Genomic DNA, 24,605 nt, shown 5'->3' on the forward strand with positions numbered 1-24,605 from the left:
TTATAAACATTGTAACTAAAATTTCTTGTTGAATGTGCAAAGAGTGTAGAACTACTTATTGCACGCGGATGCCAGATGCCTGTAGGAGAGACGAAAACATGAATTCGCTCGTATCGCAGTGAGCCATCAATCTCGGGCGGCGGTGATACTTTCTGGCTGGCGTTTCGCTAATCTGACCGCCGCGACGGATTCCTTGACGGCCTGCATCCAACGCATGGAGATAAACAAAGCAAAGATTCTCGAAGAGAAGCTTCGAGAAGCTGCGTGCTACGGCGACGAGGAGGCTGTGATCACGCTCGTCGAACGCAATGTACGCGTCAACTCTCAGCATGACATAAACGGATGGTGAGTGTCTTCGAATGCACAGCACTGAGATTTCATCAGAGTAGTCCGATCTTTATCTGTGCGGTCGGAATCTGATCGTCGCCGAAGTGCTCCTGCCACATGTGGCCGCCGCATTGGTCTCCTGGAGGTGCGTTTCGAGCGCACTGGTTTTATGCTATGCCATGAAGCCGACCGCATGCTTTGCAGGGGCGTCAACCAAACATGCGAAAGTCGAAATAGCTTCGCATCCCGAGCATTTTACTCGTTTTGAAGAGCTTATTGCTGTTCTTTTTGTGGAACTTGTGGTGTCTATATTTTCTTAAATTGCTGAATAATACTGGATTGTGCTTGATTTTTTTTTTTGCGCAATCGTATGAAAGCGTGTCTATGCCACGTTGCTTACGTGTTTGGTTAGAAAGCGCAAATGTGAGAGAAGGAATAAGACGCAAGGAAATAATACTTTCGCATGTTTTGAGAATGAAAAAATAAAAGGCAACTAGCGCACACATTTATAAATGTAGCTGGTGTACAGGAGTTATAATACTTGTGCAAATAATGTGAGTTTCGAAAACTTTTTCAAGTCAATAATCAAAGTCGATCGACTCTCAGTTCCACCTCGTGATCATTTTTGGATCTCTGTGACGCTTGTGATCAGCTGCTTTTTGTAAAATACATCAATAGCTTTGTAGTTTCTATTTTTTTCAAATTTCAGTACGTATATTCTGGTCGCTATAAAATAAATCTCGCAGAGACATGTGCTTCATAAGCAGCATATCATGTGCAGATTGCATAGTTTATTATCATCGTTATTTCAGATTTTTTTTTTCAAAATAATCCAATGTATTTGTTCAGCGCAACATTGCAGAGGTGTATAATTCATGCTTTACGTACATTGCCTAACTTGGAAGCGAGTTCATAGTTGAGTCTCGTAAGCATGCAGAAACAATCATAATTTGATCCCATCAGGTCAAGAACTTGATGCCAAATATGTATTCTTTAGGTAACTGCTTTATCCACAGAGCCTGCATATCATCGTTTGCTTAAAATTTTTATGCAGAGAATAAGCAACGTAATGGGCAAGGAAAGGAAGAATTTGCATTTTTTTTTCTCTACACTGCAGATATCTGCATACACTAGATGCGTATTGATTTCATATGCATGCCTTTCAGTATGTGTGCATATGTTAAGTACATGCTCTGTCTACACAGGGGAACAAGTGTGATAGCCTCATGCAATTTTGTTCTCCTATGTTCATTGGAATTCAGTTCAGGCACAGTGTAAGAGGACAACACACGGAGCACAGACAGAAGCTTAATTATGTTGCACCAACAATTCCAATAATCCACTCTTGAAAACCACATCATTGCGGTTCATCGTACTTAGTCAAAAATCTCCACCAACCCTGTAACCCTGTCCTTTGACACTCTGAGTACAAATAGCTGTGTTCCATATTCACTCATGCAATGGAGCTTAACTATACTTGGGATGTTATCATGACTAACCGACTTGTATGCAGTACCAACTAAGCAATGAAAAAAAATGTGGCCCCCTCTGTGTGCATTACACCAGACTTGTGGTAGCCCCATATTTCAAAACTTCGTGCACATCAGAAGTGGTAACACCATTTTAAAACAGCACTGCCTCCTAACTCCTTTGGCAATGCGGGAAAAAAAAAAAAAGAAAACTGGAACGGAATGTAATAGATAGGGAAGGAAATGGCTTAATGATTGTCTCGCTTTGAACGGACAACTTAGCCGTCCATTGTGAGGAGGGAAGGAGGAGGCAAAAAGAAAAAGTGCCTGCAGAACTGGCCTCTGACCTGTGAAGCACCTACAGTACGCTTGAAGTACTACTGTGCTAATTTGGTAATTTTAATCTCCTTCTTTTTGACCATCTTTCGATTGACCTCTTGGTTCTATACTTAGATACAACTCAAGAATGAAGCGGCTTTTCCCCGTCAAGGGACCCCCTTCCAGCCAATGACATTGGCCGATTCTCATGACCCTGCTAGCGTGACAATCCAGGGAGTGGTATATGAAAGGGGATAATCCCCTTCCTGCATTGTCATGCTAACAGGTTCATGTGAATCGGCCAATGTCATTGGCTGGAAGGGGGTCCCTTGACAGGGAAAAGCCACTTTGTTCTTGAGTTGTATCTGACTATAGACAACCTTCAATCCATCCAACAGGGCTCAAGCTCATTGTTTCTCCCTTTCCGTCACTCTTTATTGCACCATATTTGGGATTGTTTAAAGGCCGTGAGTTTCCGCACACTTTCTCATGCCTCCTATAGGTTGCATTAAAGGGTTGCATAATGTATTTGGTTAAACTTAGGAAGAGTTTTCAGTCGATTTTGTGTGCACTGTTGTGGCTGACTTAGGAATGTGTGCACCTGTCCTCTGCTCATAACCTCCTCCTTCTTCTGGCACTAAGCGTATCTGAACAAGGCGATGCTGAGGTCTTCACGTAACTGTTACCGTGCCTTAATTACCATGCCTTTTCTCCGCTTTTCTGTGTTCCTATAGCCTCTTTTCACTGTGCTAAGTGCAACTGGGCCAGAGTGCCCAAACACTACCACACATTTCCTTTTGTCATAACCTCTACAAATCTAGATGGTTCTTGCATTAATAACAACGTATATGTGTACTAGAATGGGCACTCCTATAGAAGCCTGTATAATTTGTCAAGACTAACTTATTCTTTTTAGTCTGCTATTTCTTCTTTCTCTTCCCCTTAATCTGTGCCCTTCTAGATGGGACTAGAAAATTTTTATGCTTGGACAGAAAACTGCGAACATGACAGATGGTAGGTCTATGAATGTAGACAGTAAATGCATTCATGCATTAAGAACTGCTTTCCAAGTGTGTCAGCCATTTCACGGGCCGACATACTACTGAAGACTACAGGCTGCCACCAGCAAGAAAGAATTTCAGCATCCCTCGTTTTGTGCATTCTTTGCAGGACACCACTGCACTGGGCATGTAAAAGGGGCCACATTGCCATCGTGCGGTACCTGCTCAGTCAGGGTGCCGACCCCAATATAACGACCTTCAAGGGTGAAACACCTGCAGCACTCACAGACAATGAAGACATCAAAGCTCTGCTTGGGGGTAAGCCTCGCATAGATATATAAGTATATACTGGATGCCAAGAATGTTTTCCTCGAAACAAAGAGGCACAGAAGTGAGCTCTGCTTCTCATATCAACAGAGAACTATTGTTCTTCACTTTGCCCTCTTCACGTTTTGGCCACTTCACAGAGTATTTAAGATAATTTCAAGCATGAAATTTTTTCAGCAGAGTGAACTAAATTTTAGGAGTGAAACTCTTACCTGAAGCTTTATTTCTAGTCATCAGGTTGTGAAGCAAATAAGGCGAAGGCAGTATCGGGTAGCTGGGCAAGTAAACAGTTGCTTTACTGGTCTAACTGGTAATTGAACTGTCATCGTTTGAGATAGACTGGCTTACATCGTGAGCTCATCAATTGAACTGCCACCCTTTGAGATTGGCTTACATTGTGAGCCCATCAACTGAACTGTCACCCTTTGATATTGGCTTACATCGTGAGCCCATCCGCACTAAAATTCATGTTGGCAAGCTCAAGTTGCTGATAGAGCATGTGGTGTCCACCAAAGGGTAGAGCCTTGTTTTCACAATGCTTTGATTTCACGTCTTGTTTTCACAATGGGAACGACAGTCATGGTGGCAATGAGAACACGAATGGATCAGCGCAGTTGGTGCCAGTTGGCTCTGTGATGTTTAATCACTTTTTCATTGTAGAAATAGCACTGTCAAGCTGCACCTACTATTTATCATTATTTTTTTATTAGTACTATACCAGAAAACTTGTTATAGCCAGCACAACCTTCACGGTAAGCATGTTTTTCAGTTATTGTTTCAGTGATTTCAATTATAATTAAGCCAGCACAACTTATGGAGTGAGCATATTTCATCAGTTACAGTTATTCAATCAGTTATAGTTGTAGTGAGCACAAGCTTCATAGTGAATTTAATTCTTTTGCTGTGCAGAAGCTGGACAGGGTGATGCACCGACCTCCACGCCATCTCTGCCAATCACACCTCACTTTCTGAGCCACCCCACGATGGACTACAAGGTGGACCTATCAGAATTGTCCAGAAGTACGAGAAACGTTGATGCCGACCTTCCGGGAAAGCATGGCTTGCCTCACGACAACGGACAGTCGGACTACTCCAGCGGCCACCAGGGTATGGCATCATAACTGGGAAAGTGTGAAATATGCTGTCAGGAACTCTGGATTAAAGTGCAGGTGTTAACCTCTCCTCTAAATGATGATGATCATGATCATTTTCATCATCATCATCATCAATTTCTGAATGCTGTAGCCTGCAGCAGAGTATCATATTTTTCAAAATGCAATTTGCATATACTATATATTTCTAATTGTTAGAATTTTATACCATGCAGACTATCTGCAGATGTGGATGATGCAGTAGCCTTATTTTGAATGTTACACTTTGTGTTGGTAAGTGTTTTGTCCCACAAACAGAAAATTGTGAAGTCAGTGCAATAGATACACAGTTATGATGCCTCCTAAAGAATACATCCACTGCCCTGTGCCATCACCACCCAGACACCTGTCTATGCAATGACTAGGCATATGTCTAGATGATAACTAGGCGCCTGTCAGGCTGTGTACCAGGTGCAGACAATTTAATAACCTTTTTTTAGCCAAAATTGAATTTTCAGAATATAGACCAGGTGCACAGTATGGTCTGAAAATTACAGTAATTGTTCGCTCTTGATGTAAGGTACTAAACTAGCAAGAAGTAGAATATTGGAGATAATTCAGGGTTATCCTCATCATCATCAGCCTGACTACACCCACTGCAGGGCAAAGGCCTCTTCCATGTCTCTCCAATTAACCCTCTCCTTTGCCAGCTGCACCCACCCTATGCCTGCAAACTTCTTAATCTCATCCGCCCACCTAACCTTCTGTCGCCCCCTGCTACGCTTGCCTTCTCTTGCAATCCACTCCGTTACCCTCAAGGACCAGCGGTTATCTTGCCTTCACACCACACGCCCTGCCCAAGCCCATTTCTTCCTCTTGATTTTGACTAGGATGTCATTAACCCGCGCTTTTCCCACGAAATACAAGAAGGGCTGTGCAATGTGTAACAAACGTCTACAAAAATATGCGGTAATGTCTAGAAGAGATATATTTTCAGATGTTCTGTAAACAATCAGGCAAAAAGAGGTGTTATATGCCTGCTAAAGCTCCGCCAAACAAGATCTAGAAAACTTCGTCATAAGAACTCATTAAGAACAGATTTAGACCTTTTTACTTTTCGGAAATGGCTGCTAATATGAAGCCTATAGACTCAAGATCAGTACGCTATATATTTAGAGCGCTCTAAAATCAATCAGTGGGAATTCATTAGGTTTAGTCATCATGCCATTTTAAAAGCGCTAGCTCTTAATATAGTGGACTGTACTTTTACTCATCACGTTTGGACATTTCGTGGGGTCTGCTACCACCCTGAGATCACAGCGCCATCTGTGGCGGCAACTGCTCAACACGTTTTGAGATTTCGTGGGGTCTCCTACCGCTCTGAGATTACAGCGGCATCTGTGGCAGCAACTAGAAAACAGCACATCTCGCATTAAGACTTGTCTGTCTACAATGCATACAATTGTTCCGCTAATATATATACTCCAACAACAAGGGGCACCCATCTGGGGACAGTTGTGTACCGAATTTGGTAGGCAAATAAAGCCCTACAGGTTGTGGTATAGAAATAAAACCACAATTAAGTAATAGGTAAACATTGTATACATGCAATTACTAATTGAAGGTTACTATATCGCACCGCAAGCCGAATTCTAGGTCCACCTTGACCACCCAAACGAAACAGATTTTATTTGGGATGTATCCTGAGAGGGCGCAACTCGACAACGAGTAGACGTGCATCATAATTTCTCTGATAGATGGCGCTAGGCATTGATCGCTCCGCTAGGTGGAAAAGTGGTTTACTTTTTCAAACCACTCAGGGTTTTCTTCACTGGCCCTGCTGGATGCGGAAAGACTTCCGTTTTATGCACGGCTAATAAAGCTAATGCTCGTTATTTCAACGTCCTTCAGACGGTGGCGGCCTTATTTTAGAGCTGCAGATTTTGTTTGCTCAGATATGTGCAGTATAGCTCGAACTGCAAACGGCAGACAGCTGCCCTTTGCAGCATAAATACACATGCAAATGAAGCAAGAAAACCCGCTTCATGAGTCTCTACCATAGTTTCATCAGTTCATCATGCAGTTCCTACCAGCGGTGTGCGTGGAGCTTGAAACCAGCATAGTCGTAGAAATTAGAGAGCTTTAGCTCTGCCGTACGGTAAGCACAGTAGCTACGGCAATTGCTACCGTACGACAAATGTGGCTTGGCAAGCCTGGCAACAGTAGCAACAGCAACACGTTACCATACTTGCCGTACAGCTAACCGGCTACGCTAAAACTCCCTATTGTCTCGCGCTCTACCACATACAGTACGTCCGACGCGCACTCTATATTGCTGTTATTACTTTTATTGTATATTGACTTCAAAGAAGGATGCTATTTGCAACGTTCGTTGCGTGGGCATATTCCTAACGGCCGTGCACAATTATCCTATGTTAATTGGCGCTGAGTCATGTACATGACTAGCTCAGTCGTTACTAATCACCGAAATAAAAGATGCATAAAAACTCATATGATTGGACTTAGGTTCACTGCGGCATTAGTTCACATCTATCGAAGTTTGTGTCAAGTACATGGACATGCAAAATATACGTTCGGAACAAATTGCTGTTAAAAGACCTCACCAAAACGTTCCCGAGTAAACTTCTCGTCAGAGAAATTTTTTAAACGTTGCGTGGAAAACGTATATTTAGAGAAGTTTTTAAAATGTTTGTGAATAAACCACTTTTGTCATTATGTTTTTAAAATGTTTGTGGATAGACCTCCATTGCCGAGACGTTGCTAGATGTTTGGAGTTGTTTGAAAACGTTTTATAGAAGCTATGTGTTTCGTGGGTTCTCTCACCAACTCTGCCCGCTTCCGGTCTCTTAACGCTACACCTATCATTTTTCTTTCCATGTCTCGCTGCGCTGTCCTTAACTTAAGCTGAACCCTTTTCGTTAGCCTCCACGTTTCTGCCCTGTAGGTGGTTACCGGTAAGATACAGCTGTTGTACTCTCTAAACAGGCTTAAACAGGTCACAGTATTGAATCCTTCCCCTCTGGCTTCTGGAGATAAAAGTTCTTTGCAGTTAACTGCGAACATTCGGGCCTTTGGGCATTTCTGAGTATTCCTAGTATGTGCATCTATAAAAATGGCGTTATTTTTTACACAAGCTGAGGTAGCTTTTTCTCAGGTTGGCTAAACCAAAAGCACATGTCAGAACAAAAGAAATGGAAAATAATTGCTGCTCCACCGGGAACCTATGGGAAACCACACGAATTCCTATGGGGATGTCACTCAAAGGAAGTAGTGACAGTGGTAATTGATTTCTGCGGTGCACATGGAAGCTGCGTCAAAAAAATGCTTAGAATGGGGCTAATGATCCCCATGTGTCCTTATGATGTGCTGTGGGGGTGAATTCATTTAAAACCTGCAATAAAGGTGGATTACGTCATAGCACGACACATGGGACAAAAAAGGTACACAGATGCTTAGTACAATTGATGTGGCAGAGTATGCATTTGCATATTAGTGTTCGCGTCCCCAGACACAGCAGCCACTGCCGCTGAGGCGTTCTGACTGTGTGAGCAGGTGGCCCGATCCAGTCCATCAATCGCCGTGTGACACATCATGCCCCGCTCCACTCTCCCACCGCTCAACTTTGATTGGCAACTGTGGTGTCCTTCTTGCCACTCGTCGCCTCCCACCCTCTGTTCCTCCCCTCTACCTCCTGCCTCCAACCAACCGAAGCTTCACACGCCAACAACAACAACGCCGGACACTCTTCATGATAAAGGGGCATTCTAATGCTAACGCGCTGAAAAGAAGGCAAACGGGACACGCGTTCGTCCTGTCTACCTTTTTTTTTTGTGTATGTGTGTCTCATGTATTGCGCTATGAAATAACCACCTTTAAACTTGGGCCAACTAGCTACAAATTGAATGCTGCTAAAAAACCTGCAGTGAGAATGAGAGCTGTGTAGAGCGTACTAAAACTTAAGTGCTACTGTTTTATCACTTTTCTGTCCACGCATAATGCACTGTCATTAGCACCAGTATATCTCCCTCGGGACTGAGTGCATGATGTACCACCTAAAACATCAGTCGTCTTGTATAAGAGCAGCAGGGTACAATACAGTGAGTACCATACTGTGAGCACTGAGTTGAGATTTGCTTTCTTGCTGCCAGAAGAGACAGACCTGGTGCTCAAAGTGAGGATTGCATACCTCGACGACCCCGACTTCATTGAAGTGGAGCTGCCAAGGACGGAGCTTACCTTTGCCAACCTCCTGCGGACATGCTGCGACGAACTGGGCGCCGACTTCAAACGGGTCAGTGCCCATTGGCTTTCGCGGGTGTAGGAAGCTTTGAGGCGACAACTGGTATACCAGTTGCCAACAGAGACTATGCAGCAGTTCAAACTGCTGTTTCAAACTACTGTTTCAAACTGCAGTCACGTTTACAGTCTGTGCGACAGAATCCACCAGGTAGGGCTTCATATAGCAGCTAGCTTTCACTCTAAAAATTTTTCTATCAGTGCCGCAACTTAAGCCAACCATCTGAAGCACCTGCAAGTATAAGGGGATGTGCACGCTTCAGCCACTAGTATCAGCAGCAGGTGAATTGTTGACAAGGCAGTGCTGCAATAAATTTGTTTTCAAGCACACACATCCAGTAAACTTTTGCTGTTATTTGTATGTTTGCTCCGCTGTGGGCAACATAAATGCTCTGCTGAAAGAGTTGAGATGTTGACTTCCTTCTTTACATCAAGTTGTGGTTCACATTATTTTTACTGGAATTTCAGATCCTTACTTGACTGCTCAGCAAACAGCAGTGCCGTTTGCACCCCTGTGCAAAAGTCTGCTCAAAGCACATCCCAATGCCTAAATAGACTGATCTCAATGGTGAATGACTCCTGGTTTCTGAGGAAAATTTGGGTTGACCATCACAGGCTCGAACGAGCACGTTTCCAAATGCAAATTCAAAGGTTGTACATTTCTCAACAGTTGCGTTACATGCACAGCAACATTTCAGTATCAGACTTGAGGAGTCATGTATTGTTCAAACTTCTTCATAAATTTTTCGGTTTTAGGTCTTAAAATGGCAGGAATGCATGACTCCTAAGCAGGCTACCTACAGCTCAGTGATATTTAAAAATATCAGAACAAAATTGCGTTGACATACCCAGGTTGGAGCATTTAATTGATCGTTTCATTGCTTAGTATACTTGTCAACATCCCATCATTTACTCTCCCAATTTTTTCAGCCTTCTTTATGGGGAATGCAAAGACACATATTCGATGCTTGAAATAGACTAAACGAGGGGCTTTAGGACTAGCTGTCATAACAAACATTTCACAAAACCCACACCTGCTTTTTGCACCACGCACAGGTGCGCAAGCTTCGCAAGCTGCCCAACACCATCCTTCGCAAGGACAAGGAGGTGCAGAGGCTCTCCGACTACCAGGAACTCGAACTGGTCCTGGACAACATCCAACCAAAACCACAGCCGAGTTCCAATCCAATCCTGCCCACTGTTTCCGGAGGCAGTGCGAGCAGCACCCTGAACCCCGTGGTCCACCTCGCCGGCCTCCTGTCAGGAGCCAACTACAATTCACCACCGGGGTACCTGCCCAATGGCAACGGAGCGACAACGCCGGCACAAAGCGCTTTCCCAAAGTCGGCTTACTGCATGAACGGAACTATTCTGTACTGAGCCAACACAGGCCTTGAGTGGAAAGGCCTGTTGTGCATCACTGTAAGCTAGATCTGAGGATGAGAAAAATGCTGTGGGAGTCCCAAGACAAATGCTTGGGCTCGTCATTACAGTGGCACCTTTGCAAAAAAGTGAGACCTCTGTTGGTGTGCTTTAAGGTGTGTCTCACCGTCACAGCAGCTCTTGGACATCATTTTGCCGTGGCTTAATGTGCATTAATTGTTTCTACGATTGAAAAAAATCTAAGGACCTGTGATTGGATCACTTGGGCATTATTGATGGACTGGTCGCTGTCCAACAGGTCTGCATGGTTATATTAAATATGTCCGTGATATGATTCTGTGCTGTGACATGGCAAAGGGTAGATGAAAGCACATTCCATTGATGAAGGTTCCTGATCACTTCTTTTGCTGAAATGAGAGATTGCAGCATGTTTCTGTAAGCTTCCTAATTTAAATTTTTGAGAAGATAGATTGCAGATGCAAGCTAGGCATACTGAATGCCTTATCTGGGTTGTAGGTAACACTGATCTTGTGCAGCAGTTACCGCTTGTCATGCATCGTCATCGCCTGTGGTGAAGCACCAATTTTTTGCCTTGCTATTTCATGGCATCAAAATAATTTTGGATCTGTTCATAAAGCATCACTATATATATATATACCTGCTCAAATCGCAAACCTGCTGCAAGAGCATTGAATAGTGATGCCATGAGAGTGAAAGTTAGGCATGCGTTAAATTTTTTTCTCTACTTTTTAGTCAGCACTATTGTTTCAAGGCAGGAGCCTAGTCTGTAGTCTAGCCCAAAGTATTCATATTGCTAAATTAACTGGTACATGCCGCTGTCATAATTAAGATTACGCCTGGTCTCTCTATGCCTCTCTTGTCCCAGCACCTTCACTAAGCCTGTTCTGTGAGCATACCAACTGCCCACTGAAAGCCCACAACAGCTCAAGGCAATGCATTGGAAGTTCTATGCTTTGTCTAAGAATTCTAGCAAAAAGTAGGCAAGGGCATTGCGGTTTAAGATATTGCAACTAACATGAATGAAGTGCTTGCCAACTTGTGTACATATGGCTGCCTGATTTTGTTTCCCCCTCCCCCCAGTCCAGTTTGTGTGAGACGAGTTCCTGCTGTAAGTCAGTGGGGTCAACGTTGCATAAAGTCAAGATCACTGTTCTCTACCGCGTTCGCGTCAAGTCTTTGACTTGCATCTACTGCTCGCATGCGATAGGTTGTGATCCCAATGCAAAACCTCAGGCATATCTCCCGCCGTGCTGCTCATTTTGTTTGTACATAGAATGCACTGGTGGTTTCATTTTGTACATAGCATCTCAGAGCGGCAGCGTGTGCATTGTTGATTTCTGCTGTCATGTTTTCCCCTGTGCTTTTCGTGAAACATTGTAAAGCAACACTGTGACGTCATGAGCACCTTGATATAACAGCCCAGCAATGCAAGGAAAAGTGTTTTGTGTTCAAGCTAAGCGACTCATTGCCTTGAGAAATATTGTGTGTCGATGATGTTCAAATTAGAGCACTGCATAGGCCTGGGCCTGCCCGGAAACTTAGGCCTGGCTTATCCTATGCACAGGCCTGAATTATATTCGATCCCTTTAAAGATGTACTGTTGGTTGCCAGCAAAGCTCCTTCTTGTACTGAAACTGGACCCCATGCTTCTTTGGGCTGGAACGATCTCTCGCGACATGGGAGCGTTGTGTTCAAAAAGAGCTGCCTATGACTGTCATGCAGTTTTCAAAACATGGTATGCGTCCACAGGTAGAAGAGTGCAATGACAGACCGTTGATGCTTCTATCATGATGTCATACATGTGCAGCCTTTCACGGAGGCTCATCTGCTCTACATGGTTCAGTCCAGATGATGTCTCAGTCATGCAGATAATGCCTCGCATGTAGTCGTCAAAACACTTGTGATGACTTGTCATGCAGCCGTGTGCTCCCGTCTTCCTTGGGTGGGCAGACTTTTATGGCCGATCAGGTGTTGTACTGTGCTCTATTCAACATCTGGTTGCCAAGGCAATGTAAGCTAGCGCATACATGCCAGACTAGCCACCTGTCATCACCTTACCCAGTTCTGTGGATCAGCTGAACCAGATCTGGCTTAAAGGGACCCTGAAAAGGATGTTTGAGTTTGCTTATAATAGCCTTGCATTATGTAGAGTACAGGCCACCGAGTGTTCATGCTGCGTACAGTACTTCAAAAGCGAACCGTTCATTTACAGCATATTTTTAAAAATTCGTGCTTCCGTGCCTCGCGGCGACCTGCGGTGCCGAGCGTTCACCCGAAATCCGCGCTCGTTACGTCAGCAGTGAAGGGCTTTCATTGGTCTGTTGTGACGTCTCCTTCTGACGTCATGCACCTCTCATGGCCACGGCCGGAAGCTCCACCCCCTCTCCTTCTCTTCCTGCGTGCGCCGACATTTCAGCGGAGATGCCGAGTGGGTGGGGCTGGCACAGGAGCGCCATTTCAGCGTGCAAAAAGTGACGAGAGGAGAGAGAAAGGCGCGATGACGCGTAAATTCAAATTTTGACTACAGATAACTCAGCTTCCATAAAACGCATTAAAAAAATTCTTGCTGGAGGATATTTGTGGAGCGCCATCCTTTAACATCGTAGGCATATCGCAACTTTATTCGAAGCCCCTTTCAGAGCCCCTATAAGCTTTTAAAAAAGCAGGGCAGCGGGTCCTGTTAAGGTGATTCCTCAAGTAGCAAGCCCTTGCAGTGCTCTGATTCAAATTACTTTCCATGTTGCAACTTTTGACTTGGATACATTATGTGAAATGCACGCATGCTACTTACAACCGTGGACATAGCCATTAGGCTTGCCACCCTCACAAATGTTTATTTTCCAATGACGGTAGTGAACTAGTTCGAGCATGTGATTACTTGTGCTTATGTGCACATGCTGTGACACTTAAAAGTTAACCATTAGATCAGTGCTGCAATTTTGGCAGCTACCCGAAAAGTCTAGTTTTGCAGTTGTATTTCAGTTTCAGTACAGCTTTTCAAAAGATCACGAATTTGTGCAAGGGGAATCTGTCTCAAGACTGCATCTGCAATTTTGTGAACTACCTGTAACTGCACTACAGTCTGGAATGCTAAACCTCACACTAATTCTGCGAACAAGATATTTGCTGCATTGCAGTGAATTCTTGTGTAGTGCAACAAATATGTTTCTGGTGGACCTCACATAAAAGGGCATAGAGCAACTATGGTGTATTTAAGAAAGCTGCGGAATACAGTTGCTGGTGGCGTCAGCCAGTATATGGAAAACGTGCAAAGCCATCGTACTCTCACATCGCAACTGCTATGCACTTACACTGTCAGTAATTTCTTCAACTTTTCATGTTTTAACACCCAGTTTAGCTAGTCACCAAAAAGAGCAACCTCATTCTACTCGCTCATATTTTTGTCGCAAATGCTTTTTTTTTACAAATGCACTGAAATCCTTCAGCGAGAACAGTTTTTTTCATCTGCGGCCTTTTTTAACAAACTGCGTGTGTTGGCGTGCTCTCACTTTCGTCGCAGTGGAAAATCAGTTGCGCACATGTGATCTCATTACTGAGCCTTGCTGGTTTTCAGTATCCTGCAAGCATTGCATGCTGTTTTGAGTGTTTGCAAAAAAAAAAAAAAGTAAGTGCCTTTCTTGAACTGTGTCACGTTTTCATGCATCAATTTTTTTTCCCCCCCATCCTTGTTCCAAGGTTGTCGGTGTGTGACATGTAATGCATTCTGTTTCATGCCTGCCGAAATATTTTAGCATCTTTGCTTAGAAGTCATTGCTAGCTGTAGGCCACTGTGTACATTTCAAGGATGGTCCTGCATTTCAATTTCCAAGCTGTGCTAAGAAAATAGCGTAAAGCATCCAGACTTGCATGGCACAAGAAACCGGATGCAATTCCGTTTTGCAAACAAGAACTAGCCAACTCTTTTTCAAATGCGCCATGCTACACAATTTTTTTTCGGTTATACCAGTTGCTAGCCTCCACTTCAAAACCTGACCACCCCATCCAGGCAATATTTGGGATCTAATTGGTGTGCAAAATTTAGCATCAGCAAAAAAGAAAAAACATGGTCGACTAGCACCAACATCAAGGAACCGTTTGTTTTGTTGACAACAGATCGCGCTGCAATCTTTAAAATTGTGGCAGTAATCAGTGTGGCACATTTTGGGAGATACAGCCTATTGAGAACTTCATTACTGACATGGTCAAAAACCTGTTTGTCCCGAAGCATAGAATCTGTCTTTGAACCTCAAGTGGCTGTATGATCTTCCTAGTAAAAGTGTTATTTCTTCCATGGCTTTTTTAGTATGCCAAACATCTCAGTCTTGACAAAGCTACAAGGGAAGGGGGAAGGGCCTGACATGGCTGGCGCTAACGGACCATTCTTGAAGTTTTAAACATGTGTAGTCTATAGACAACTGTAGACACAACTGAGTAGCACTGTGCAAAAGTGGCGTCGCTTTTCAGTCACTCTCAAAGCAGTCAACATGCTTACCAGTGTATTTCTGAAAAGCAAACGCCAGAACAGAGCATGATGTTCCAGTATAAACAATGCATGCAGATGCTTTTGCTAGTGGAACTGGATACCTATGCGGACAGAAGAGACGTAGTTAGTGCGCTGGCTTAGAAGCTGTAAAAAGTTTGCTTTCGCTGCTGGGACCAAAGCTTGAGATTAATGTCTGCGAGCGATACATTTCCGGGCAAAGAGCAGCTAGTGCAGAGTAAGGGCTAAAGTCTTCTCGAACATTGTGATGCGACTTTAGACCGAAAATATGGTGAACCTTTTCTGCTTCCATGTTGCTGGCAGTCCTTCAGCTTAGCTTTGTAAGACATTTACTGTGCACGTTTTTGTCAAAGTTTCGAGTCCTGTTTAGCGGTGGATGAGCAAGCGATGCTGGTGTCCTGGGTAATTCTTCCCATGCATCAACGCAACTACTTATCTCGAAAACCTGTAGAGTGCTTGTGTCTACTGAGTCAGCGTTTATGCTTTCATGTGATAAACTATAATTTCTAGTCTCTTTAGAATGCCAGTGATCATTACTTTTGCAGGTAGCACTGTCATGTTTTTTTTTTAATCAATTAAAGGAGCAATTACTGTAACTGTCATTTCATTACCAACATTTATTGTCTTTTCAGCCTTTCGTCATACAAGCAGGTTGTTCCATACTCAGCCACGTTAGAGTGATAACGAAATTATAAGGAAAATCAAACGACAGCAACATTTGCCCAGCAAACTGCCATTGCATAATCAGAATTAATTGCAGCCAGTCTCATTCAAGAGGAAGCAATATGACGAAACTGCCAAAGCGTCGCAGCCAATTTCAGACATTAGCATGACCTGTCTCCGATTTTCCCCATTGTTTCAAGGGCATCAGCAAAGACGATTAGTCTCCCAAGAGCAGTGGCATTAAGATAATGGAAAGTGGAATGCGACTGTAATGTGACGTCTGGAATGGTCCTCATTTCTGTAAATGGCTTTGGCAATAAAACATTTTTTCTTTGCCAGTGCCTCACAAGATTCGCAGCTGGAAACGTAATGAGTCCACATGTTCCCAGTTCACGTTTTTTTTTTCTTGCCATGACAAGATATGCGAAACATTGATGCGACCTCTGCACCTCGACACTGTGGAGCCAGGTTTCATGCTATTATAGAACTAAGGCAGTGATTGAAAGCAAACTGCACAATCAGAATTAGCAGTTGCTCCTTGCACAAACAACAAGCACAATGTAGAAAAGAGCATTAAGAAATCAAGAAACCACACGTATTATATCTCAGAAATGCCAAAATATATCATGGGGAAGAAAGTAAAGAAGGGATTTTTTGACTTCACATGTTCAAAATGGACCGCAATGGAAATCATTTGTGCAACATGTAAATTCACCGCAGGTTTTCTTTTTCAGAATAGGAAATGACATTTTCAGCCTGTGCTGCGCACAGTGCATGTGCTGTGCACATTCATATAATGTCCCAACATGAAAAGTGAACAACAATGGCAGTGTAATACTCTTGCTACACAGGAAGCCTGAACTATGGTTAAAGCAATCATGGCTATCATCAATTGCGGTTGTGCATAGCAGCATGGCACGACAGTTCACTTGTCATACATGGCTACCACAACCTGCACAACTGCGAATAATACCCTTTCTTCATGGACAGCCTTAACTCACACTGAATCTGGCTAACAGTGGCCACATATAGCAATTACACAGCCCAAATAACACGGGTATGATTAGGGGTTGGACTTTTCGTTTTCTAGTTTTCGCTGTCATTTGTAATTTTCCTGTCAGTACACAGTTTGCGTTGCCCGATATCTAAGCTCAAAATTAAGCTGTCGGAATGAAGTGCTGCAAAAAATGCTTGTCCAGGTTTGCAAGATTTTTTTTTCCCTGTTTCGTTTATGCGGTTAGTCGTTCAGTATTCAATGCGACAGTTTTTATTTTTTATTTTCTGAAAATTCGGAGGACTTATTCCTTTTTTATTTCAGGACGAAGTTTTCTTTTTCCAGCTAATATTATATTCGACGAATGAAATACTGACCTTTTTCAGTGACTTAATACGCCAATTATGTGCGGTCAAAAAGTCATTTATAGTCCATCTCGCTATTTTTATCATCTTGAACAATTTATTTACCAGTAATTAACGTGAAAATGGTGGAACTTGGAGCAGTGCTTGTAGAAAAAATTTCTACGCTCATTAAAAGGGTACCTCAAGATAAATGTGATAGCCGGCAGACATAAACGAAAGTGGAAGTTTACCAAGAATTAAGCAGACATGTTATTGCTGCCTTGTCAAGCTTCGTTGGGCATGCGGGCGGGGCATCGCGTGGTCTGCGTGTTGATGGCAGCGATGGGACTGCCACTCAATCGTCATGGTAGCCAAAACATACGCCCATTTGCGGTTTCGTGTCAATGCCCTACATGCATATGTAACCTAATTAACCAGCTAACTGCCCCAGCAGCTGATGATAGAGAAGAAACAATGCTTAGCTAGAAGACAGCGAGGAGATTATGCTTCACGGTATGCTGAGGCATGTAAGCTAGCGAAGCGAAATCTCAAATCGCACAACTGCACTGGTTATCCTATAATACCACCGTTGCATCAAGCCCCTCGATTTCCTGCTTAGTCAGTTTTCAATTTTAATTGAGTGTAACTCGCATTCAGAAGACAGCTAGCTATGCCTTGCAAGCTAAAAATACATTTCTTGGTTAAAACCAAATTTTTAACAGTGAATTTCGCTTACTTTTAACATTTTTTTGGGGAGTTCAAAGTGAAAAGTCCAGCCCCTAGGTACGGCATAACAGTTAGAGAAAACAGAGCGAAGGGCAACTAGGACGACAAAAAAAAAGGAAACAAAACAAAGACATGAGGCAAGAGTGAGTGAAGCCGGCATCCTTGCAACGCGACCATGCATACACAATGCATATTCTTAAAAGACATGGCTGATTTGTAATGCTATCCAGGGGCCAAATTCTAAACGGATCCATTACCCATTTAGGATCCAATTGGTCCTCTGGTATACAGCAGTGAACAGTCGAGCTCTTCAAGAAGAGCCCTCTTTTTGAATGCCTATGCGTATGCAGGCCCTGTTAACTTGCAACATTAAAGTCGTTTGCCTCGTACTGTCATTAATAACTGCACATGAATTGACAGGCTGGTGCTTCATACAGCACTAGCAGCAAACACAGGAAATGGTCATAAATAACGGTGAGCAGCTCTCTCAATACATATAATGCTTCCCCACCTAAAGCTCTGCAGTCCTTCCAAAACTAATGGCTGTCATTTCTCCCATCATCCCTTTGTGCGCCGGTACCTATTATCCTTGGCCACAGATTAATTGCATCAGTCAGTGCACACAGCTGCAGTTACTACTACCATTTCAAATCTGCTTAAATTCCATATCAAGCTCTCAGAAAACACTGGTTTTTCATCCTGGCAAATATAGGGAGCCTCTCTCCTATGAAGGCATCTTGCATCACACTGCCTTCAGCATAAGTGAGGAGGACTGTGCCAACAAAATCTGCTCCTAGCATCTCTTTCATCAGCACTCAAAAGTGAAAAATCATGTCTGCCCTCACTTCACACTTCGAAATAAGTGCTCTCTCTGTACACAGTCCCAATAACATATTCTTATGACAATTGGTCCCTTAACGGTTCTAGCTCTTTCACATTCTAAGTTCTGTAGACACTCACACACTTATGAAGAACTCACAAGCTTCAACTTCAGCGTATAGAAACTGAGATCAGAGGGCTCCTGCTCGGCGAAAGGTGCACATGACTGCACTGCCAACAGAAATGTCACATTCTTTGCTCCACAGAATGTCAACTGCATGTTCTGCGCAAGTGTTATGGAAGCTGTGCAGCTTTGTTGTGCATAATCTCCTGAGCTCGCTTGTGATTTACAGGCCAGTTGGCCCCATTCCCGACCCCCCATAGCAGTGATCTGTCCAAGTAAACACAAATGTTAGCAGAAAACTTTGAAAGGTTTACAACCATCAGGAACGCACCTAGAAAAAGTCGAGAAAAAAACAGGTCCCACAAAACAGCTGTGCACTGCGCACCTCCAGCGCTTGTTCTTTCTTTTCCCATTGGTCGAAAACGCTGTCACAGCGCCACAACGGGATAGCACTTCACTTCGTCCACCCGCGTCAGTTCGAAACCCCGGGCCCTGAGCTGCTCCCACCAGGAGTCCACGTGCGGCTTGAGCTCGACGCCGAGGGTGAGCGGAAAGCTGAAAGAGTAGACGTCGTCCCACTCCGTGGGTGTCCGCCCCGCGCCGCGCACCCTCACGACGTTCAGCTCCTCCATGGCCAAGCAGTTGGCGGCGTCGGGGCCGCCGTCGAACCAGTACACAACCGGGTAGCCCAGGAGGACGCCGAACGCCGTGCACAAGTTCCAATCTCCGTCAGCGGGAACGACGTCCGCGAACGCCGCGTCGCGGAACGCCGGCGGTGAGGCAGCTTCGGCCAGCCGTCGCTTCAACAACGACAGCATGTCGGCTACCCCGGACGGCGGCATTGCCAAGACGCGAGGAGAACGCAGCCTGGCCGAGACGTCGACGAACTTGAGCTGTGCGTCACCCAGCCTGCGCAGTGTCTCGGGAACGTTGCAGAGCAGAACGTCGCGTCCCAGTCGCAGCGCCCTGACGTCTCCGGTCGTGCTGCAGAGTCGCAGACAGTCGGCGACGGCGCGGTCTGTCGGTTCGTTGACGTCCCACAGGAAGGCCGGCTTACAGCCGCGGGCCGTCCACAGAGCGCGAGAGAAAGCAGCTGCAACGCGCCGGCACACGACCGTCCCTTTTCTGGCATTTGGCACGCCGTTCTCGACGCGCTTGCTCACGACGCGTTCGTGCATTGGCAGCGGGAAAGGATTACGCGCCAAGCAGCGCAGATGGGAAGATATCAAGCATCTGGAAGTCACACAATTAAAAAAGAAATTTTTTACCGACACTGCACTATGTGCGCGGCCATGTTCAATTTCTTGAGGCAGGCCTTGGCTTGGCTAGCTTGGACACGGAGCAAGAGAGAGAAAAAAATTGACTGAGGGAACTTACGTCTGCTTACGTGTCAAGCCGCTGGCTTTACTTGCGTGGAGGGATGCTTATACGTCTGCTTACGTGGAGTAAAGCGAAAGCATGTGCTTTTGAGGAAAGGACGCAGTAACTCCAAGATCTCGACATATCGGTGGACACCTCAACAGCGCCTTAAATCATGCAACTGAAGGTGCATTCGGTGGACACCTCCAACTGCAGGTGCACGTGTCATCGGTCCAAACCCCAATCGCAAGTCTCAGACAGCATGGAATTGAAGGTGGATACGCTATATTAGTCCGAACCCCTGTCCTACCTCAACTTGACTAAAATATGTAAGCTATATGCAAAGAGAAATGCTATGACACCACCCAGAATGCTGTGCGACGAACGGTTGCTCAAAAATTTGTGAATTTTATCGGGAATATTGCCACCACATACGCTCCTCGGTTCAGGCCTTATGAAACACACGCCGAACAAGCTACGGAAGGGAGTATTCAGTAGGTTGACATACGTCGGTAGGTCTCAAACAATGCCGGCACATACCCACTGCGCGGGAGTGGGCAAGACACAGGCGGTTAATTGCTTAATATGAAACAACATTTATTAATGCCGAAATAAATCGGTGGTGCACGCACGCACCAGACGGGGTGGTTCTCTAGTTACGAGACCCATATGTTTCCAGCAGCTCCTGCAGCCCCTGTCCGTCAGTGCGAGCTGAATAGGTTGGGCGGGGCTGGACAACAAGGTCTCCCATCGCTCAAGGGGGGTAGGGGATTGGGAGCCAAGTCACAGGCGGTTAATTGCTGGATACAGGAAAGTTTTGACGGGAAATGGAGTGGTAATAGCATGTAGGCTGATAATGGGCAGGCGCAAGGATCGACAGGGGTCGATCCTGTTAGATCGAAGACGGGACAATGGCTTAATGTGCATAGTAGTATACAACGCCTGTAATGTTTTAATGTCGTACTGATTGAGAGCGGGAAAAAGAAATTAGAATGGGAGTCGCTGCGATTCTTGAAGAAAATTTTGCAAAGCAGAGCGCACACTCCTGTCGCTTAATTTTCGTCCAAGCAACGAAGCGCCAATGGAAAGAACAACCGCAGAGGACACAGGCAAACCCAGTTGATGAAATGGAATTTGCAAAAGACGTTTCCTCAAATGAGAGAAGCAGCGGCAGAACTGCAGGAAGTGGTCTATTGTCTCAGGTTCGGCACAAAAAGGGCGCAGTGGGGAAACCGCCAGGCCAGATCTGTGAAGGTAGAAAGTTAGAAGGGGTAATCAGGTGGATGGAACTATTCGAACTGCACATGTATGCATTTATGGCGTGAGGCGAAAGCATAACGAAGCGCGAGCGTTTTGCACGCGTCCGCAGTAATGCAAAGAACACATGTGCTTTTACTTCTGTATGTAAATGATGTAAATTTAGGTCGCATATCCTTTTCGCGTTTTATTTTCAGATGCAAGGTAACCCGCGGCGCGGCGACGGCTGCTCTGTTTTGCCCGGTCTAGTCTGCAGGTTAGGACAGCCAGCTGGTTGTTGGACACATACCGGTCGTCGGTAGCGGTGGGGGGCTCTCACACGGCATGAGCAGATCTTCATCAAAGAATTACCGGGGCACTTAAGTCTGTTTACATGGAGGAATGCGAAAGCACGGAATTTTCTAGAATGAGTGTCCCTCAAAAACAGGGGACGCAAAGAGCTTACTAAGGCTAGTACAGGCATACATAATCAGCAGAGTTTGCTATATATGCAACACCCTACCTGAACTTAACAGCAAGAGAAAGAGAACAAACCGATACCGTAATAAGAAAAAGCGTAAAAAGCGCGATCAGCCTCCCCAAGAGTACATCTACAGCCAGATTAATGGGAATGGGAGTAAACAACACGTGGGAGGAAGTGGCGGAAGCCACGCGAGTCGCACAAGTAGAAAGACTCAGCCAGTCCTAAACAAGGCGACAAATCCTAGAATTGGTCGAGCTCAAGCATGACAGAGGGCCAAATCCCAAAACCAGCCTAAGCCAAGGTTGCAGAGCCAACTTGCGCATCGCACCCATGCCAAGAAATATGAAGGAAGGAAGGCCTCAGACGTTGCTGGCACATACCCACTACGGGGGAGTGGCCAAGACACAGGCGGTTAATTGCTGGATACAGGAAAGTTTTGACGGGAAAAGGAGTGGCCGCGGTGGCCCAGTGGTTAGGGCGCTCGACTACTGATCCGGAGTTCCCGGGTTCGAACCCGACCGCGGCGGCTGCGTTTTTATGGAGGAAAAACGCCAAGGCGCCTGTGTGCTGTGCAATGTCAGCGCACGTTAAAGATCCCCAGGTGGTCGAAATTATTCCGGAGCCCTCCACTACGGCACCTCCTTCTTCCTTTCCTCTTTCACTCCCTCCCTTATCCCTTCCCTTACGGCGCGGTTCAGGTGTCCAACGATATATGAGACAGATACTGCGCCATTTCCTTTCCCCAAAAACCAATTATTAATTATTAAAGGAGTGGTAATAGGATGTAGCCTGATAGATTGGAAGACGGAAGGACAGGGGTCCTGTTAACTTGGAGATCGAAGACGGGACAATGGCTTAATGTGCATAATAGTACACAATGCCTGTAATGTTCCAATGTCGTACTGACTGAGAGCGGGAAGAAGAAATTAGAATGGGAGGCGCTGCGTTTCTTGAAGAAAATTTTGCACAGCAGAGCGCACACTCCTGTCGCTTCGTCCAAGCAAAGAAGCGCCAATGGAAAGAACAACGGCGGAAGACACAGGCAAGCCCCGTTGATGAAATGGAATTTGCGAAAGGCGCTTCCTCAAATGAGAGAAGCGGCGGCAGAACAGCGGGAAATGATCTATTGTCTCAGGTTCGGCACAAAAAGGGCACAGTGGGGAAGCCGCCAGGCCAGATCTGTGAAGGTAGAAATTTAGAAGTGGAACCCGGCAACGCAAGCGCGTGAAAGAGACCTCTAGTCTGCGTGAGCGCCAGTCTTTGCTACTCCAAGGATGCAGAAGATGCTGATATTCGGGAGATGTAAGAGTCGAGGCAGCAAATTCCTGAAATATTGTGTAGCTGCGAAACCTCACCGCTGCTGTATATGCACACGTTGGTAGGACAGCAACAATTGGGCCGCAGAGAGAGGCTCTAGCTAAGGAATCTGCAACCTCATTTAAGTGAAAACCCATGTGACCTGGTACCCAGAGCAACCTTACCGAATTTAGATGGAGCGGAATCAGGAACTAAAAGAGGCGTAATGCCCGAGACTCAGTGGGTGAGGATAAGGAAGAGCAAATGGACAGAGAGTCTGTGATAACCACAACCTGGGAAACGGTAGTTTCTAATTTTCGTAAGGCTAAGATTACTGCTAATAATTCAGCCAGAAAAATGGGAGTGAAGTCAGGAAGACGGAGAGAAAAAGACCAATCCAGTGAAGGCGAAAAAATTCCCACACCTGCCTTCTCGCGATCCTGCGAGGCATCAGTAGCAATAAGAACATGAGAGGGAAAGGACCTTAGGTGGTCCTGCAACAGACCCTGGACGGTTCTGAACGGCTGTTTCCTGTGGTGCCTGTGGTTTCCTGGTGGTGTCTGCGTGCTCATCTCTGGTGAGGCCGTTCTGCGTGGGGGATTTGGCCAGGTCTAAGGTTAAGTCTGTAGGCGCGGTTAATGTGCACTTGAGGGCGCATTTGGCTCTGGTATGTCGCTGACGTCCCCGGGTGGAGGGTCGGCAGCCTGGTTTGCCAGCCTGCCCACCCAAAGCTTGCCGCTGTACCTTTAGGAAAAATGGAATTGACGTCATCCCTGTGGCGCTCGTACCGATCGGTGAAGGAATGATCAAGATGAAAACCTCTAAGGTTCTTCAGAAGGAGCTAAGGTCTCTCACTACCCACCACCTCCAGACCTCTGAGGTGCGACCGTTCGGCCGTAGAGGCATTGTTTTCAAGTCCTCTGACATTGCTTGCGTCACAGACCTGCTTCAGTGCAAAATTGTTCAGTCATTAGCGGTGAAAGCATTCATCCCTGAACAGCTCGCATGCTCTAAAGGTATTCTTCGTGGAGTGGACCCAGCATCTTCCCCACAGGAAATACTGGAGGAGTTTCAGGATGCAGGTGTGAGGGTTCTTTCTGTCTACTAAATGGTGTGCGTGTAGCGACAGAATCAGTTATAACTACTTTTGCTGTCTCCTCCTGTCCTTTTGAGCTCAAGGTCTGGCCAATAGTGTATCATGTGGATCCTCTGCAACCCCGTCCACTTCAATGCACCAACTGCTGGCGGTTCGGCCACAGTGGTAAAGCGTGTAAATCGGCGACCCGCTGCCGTGTTTGTGGAGAAGGGCATTCAGATGACAGCTGCTCCTCTGATCAGCCCCAGTGTTGCCTCTGCAAGTGTAACCACTCAGCTGATGATGCCCACAGCTCGAAGCGAGCTGGCGAACAAAGCCTGTTAGATATATATAATTCAAGTGAAGCGATGCTCGAGAGCAGATGCGAATGCAATTCTGGGTCGGAAGAATAATACATATATCAGCCATGCGCGAAGCTCTGTTGCAGATATAGAATCAAGTTTGACTACTTCGATAGTGTCCTCAGTAGAACAGGCTCTTTCTGTGGTGGTCGAGCGAATGTACAACATGTACAACGTGTTGTACAACGTGCAACTTCACCGAGGCTTTATCTCAACTTGTTCCAGGCCTGTCTCTGCCTTCTCAATCATCTGTTTCGGCGGCGACGCCTGCATCGCTCCTAAATTGTGCTGCCAGTAAGAGTGACTCCATGTCGCCTCCTGACGCGTCCCAAGTCCCGCTTGCCAACAGCAATCCTGGCAATGTCTCT

The 24,605-nt window shown here is 45.4% G+C and overlaps 2 protein-coding genes across 2 annotated transcripts; one reads left to right on the top strand and one right to left on the bottom strand.

Annotated features, from left to right (window-relative positions):
• Window positions 1–75: 75 nt before the first annotated feature.
• On the top strand, window positions 76–15,791 carry LOC144101807 (ankyrin repeat domain-containing protein 40-like). The gene is made up of 5 exons (XM_077635023.1): window positions 76–345; window positions 3,285–3,433; window positions 4,352–4,549; window positions 8,703–8,845; window positions 9,907–15,791. The coding sequence occupies exons 1-5, from the start codon at window positions 215–217 to the stop codon at window positions 10,228–10,230; spliced, it is 945 nt and encodes a 314-aa protein (XP_077491149.1). The 5' UTR covers window positions 76–214; the 3' UTR covers window positions 10,231–15,791.
• Window positions 15,353–19,704, bottom strand: LOC144101808 (UPF0739 protein C1orf74 homolog). Its single transcript, XM_077635024.1, has one exon. It carries the CDS (start codon window positions 19,601–19,603, stop codon window positions 18,854–18,856), a length of 750 nt encoding a protein of 249 aa, XP_077491150.1. The 5' UTR covers window positions 19,604–19,704; the 3' UTR covers window positions 15,353–18,853.
• Between the last annotated feature and the right edge of the window lie 4,901 nt (window positions 19,705–24,605).

This window comes from Amblyomma americanum, chromosome 8, assembly GCF_052857255.1.
Source record: "Amblyomma americanum isolate KBUSLIRL-KWMA chromosome 8, ASM5285725v1, whole genome shotgun sequence".
NCBI lineage: Eukaryota > Metazoa > Arthropoda > Arachnida > Ixodida > Ixodidae > Amblyomma > Amblyomma americanum.

Bases quoted from the DNA above. Each gene is read 5' to 3' on its own strand.
- LOC144101807 (XM_077635023.1), top strand. From the start codon at position 215: ATGGAGATAAACAAAGCAAAGATTCTCGAAGAGAAGCTTCGAGAAGCT. The intron at 346-3,284 runs GTGAGTGTCTTC...CATTCTTTGCAG, and splicing joins CAGCATGACATAAACGGATG to GACACCACTGCACTGGGCAT. The intron at 3,434-4,351 runs GTAAGCCTCGCA...TTTGCTGTGCAG, and splicing joins CATCAAAGCTCTGCTTGGGG to AAGCTGGACAGGGTGATGCA.
- LOC144101808 (XM_077635024.1), bottom strand. From the start codon at position 19,603: ATGCACGAACGCGTCGTGAGCAAGCGCGTCGAGAACGGCGTGCCAAAT.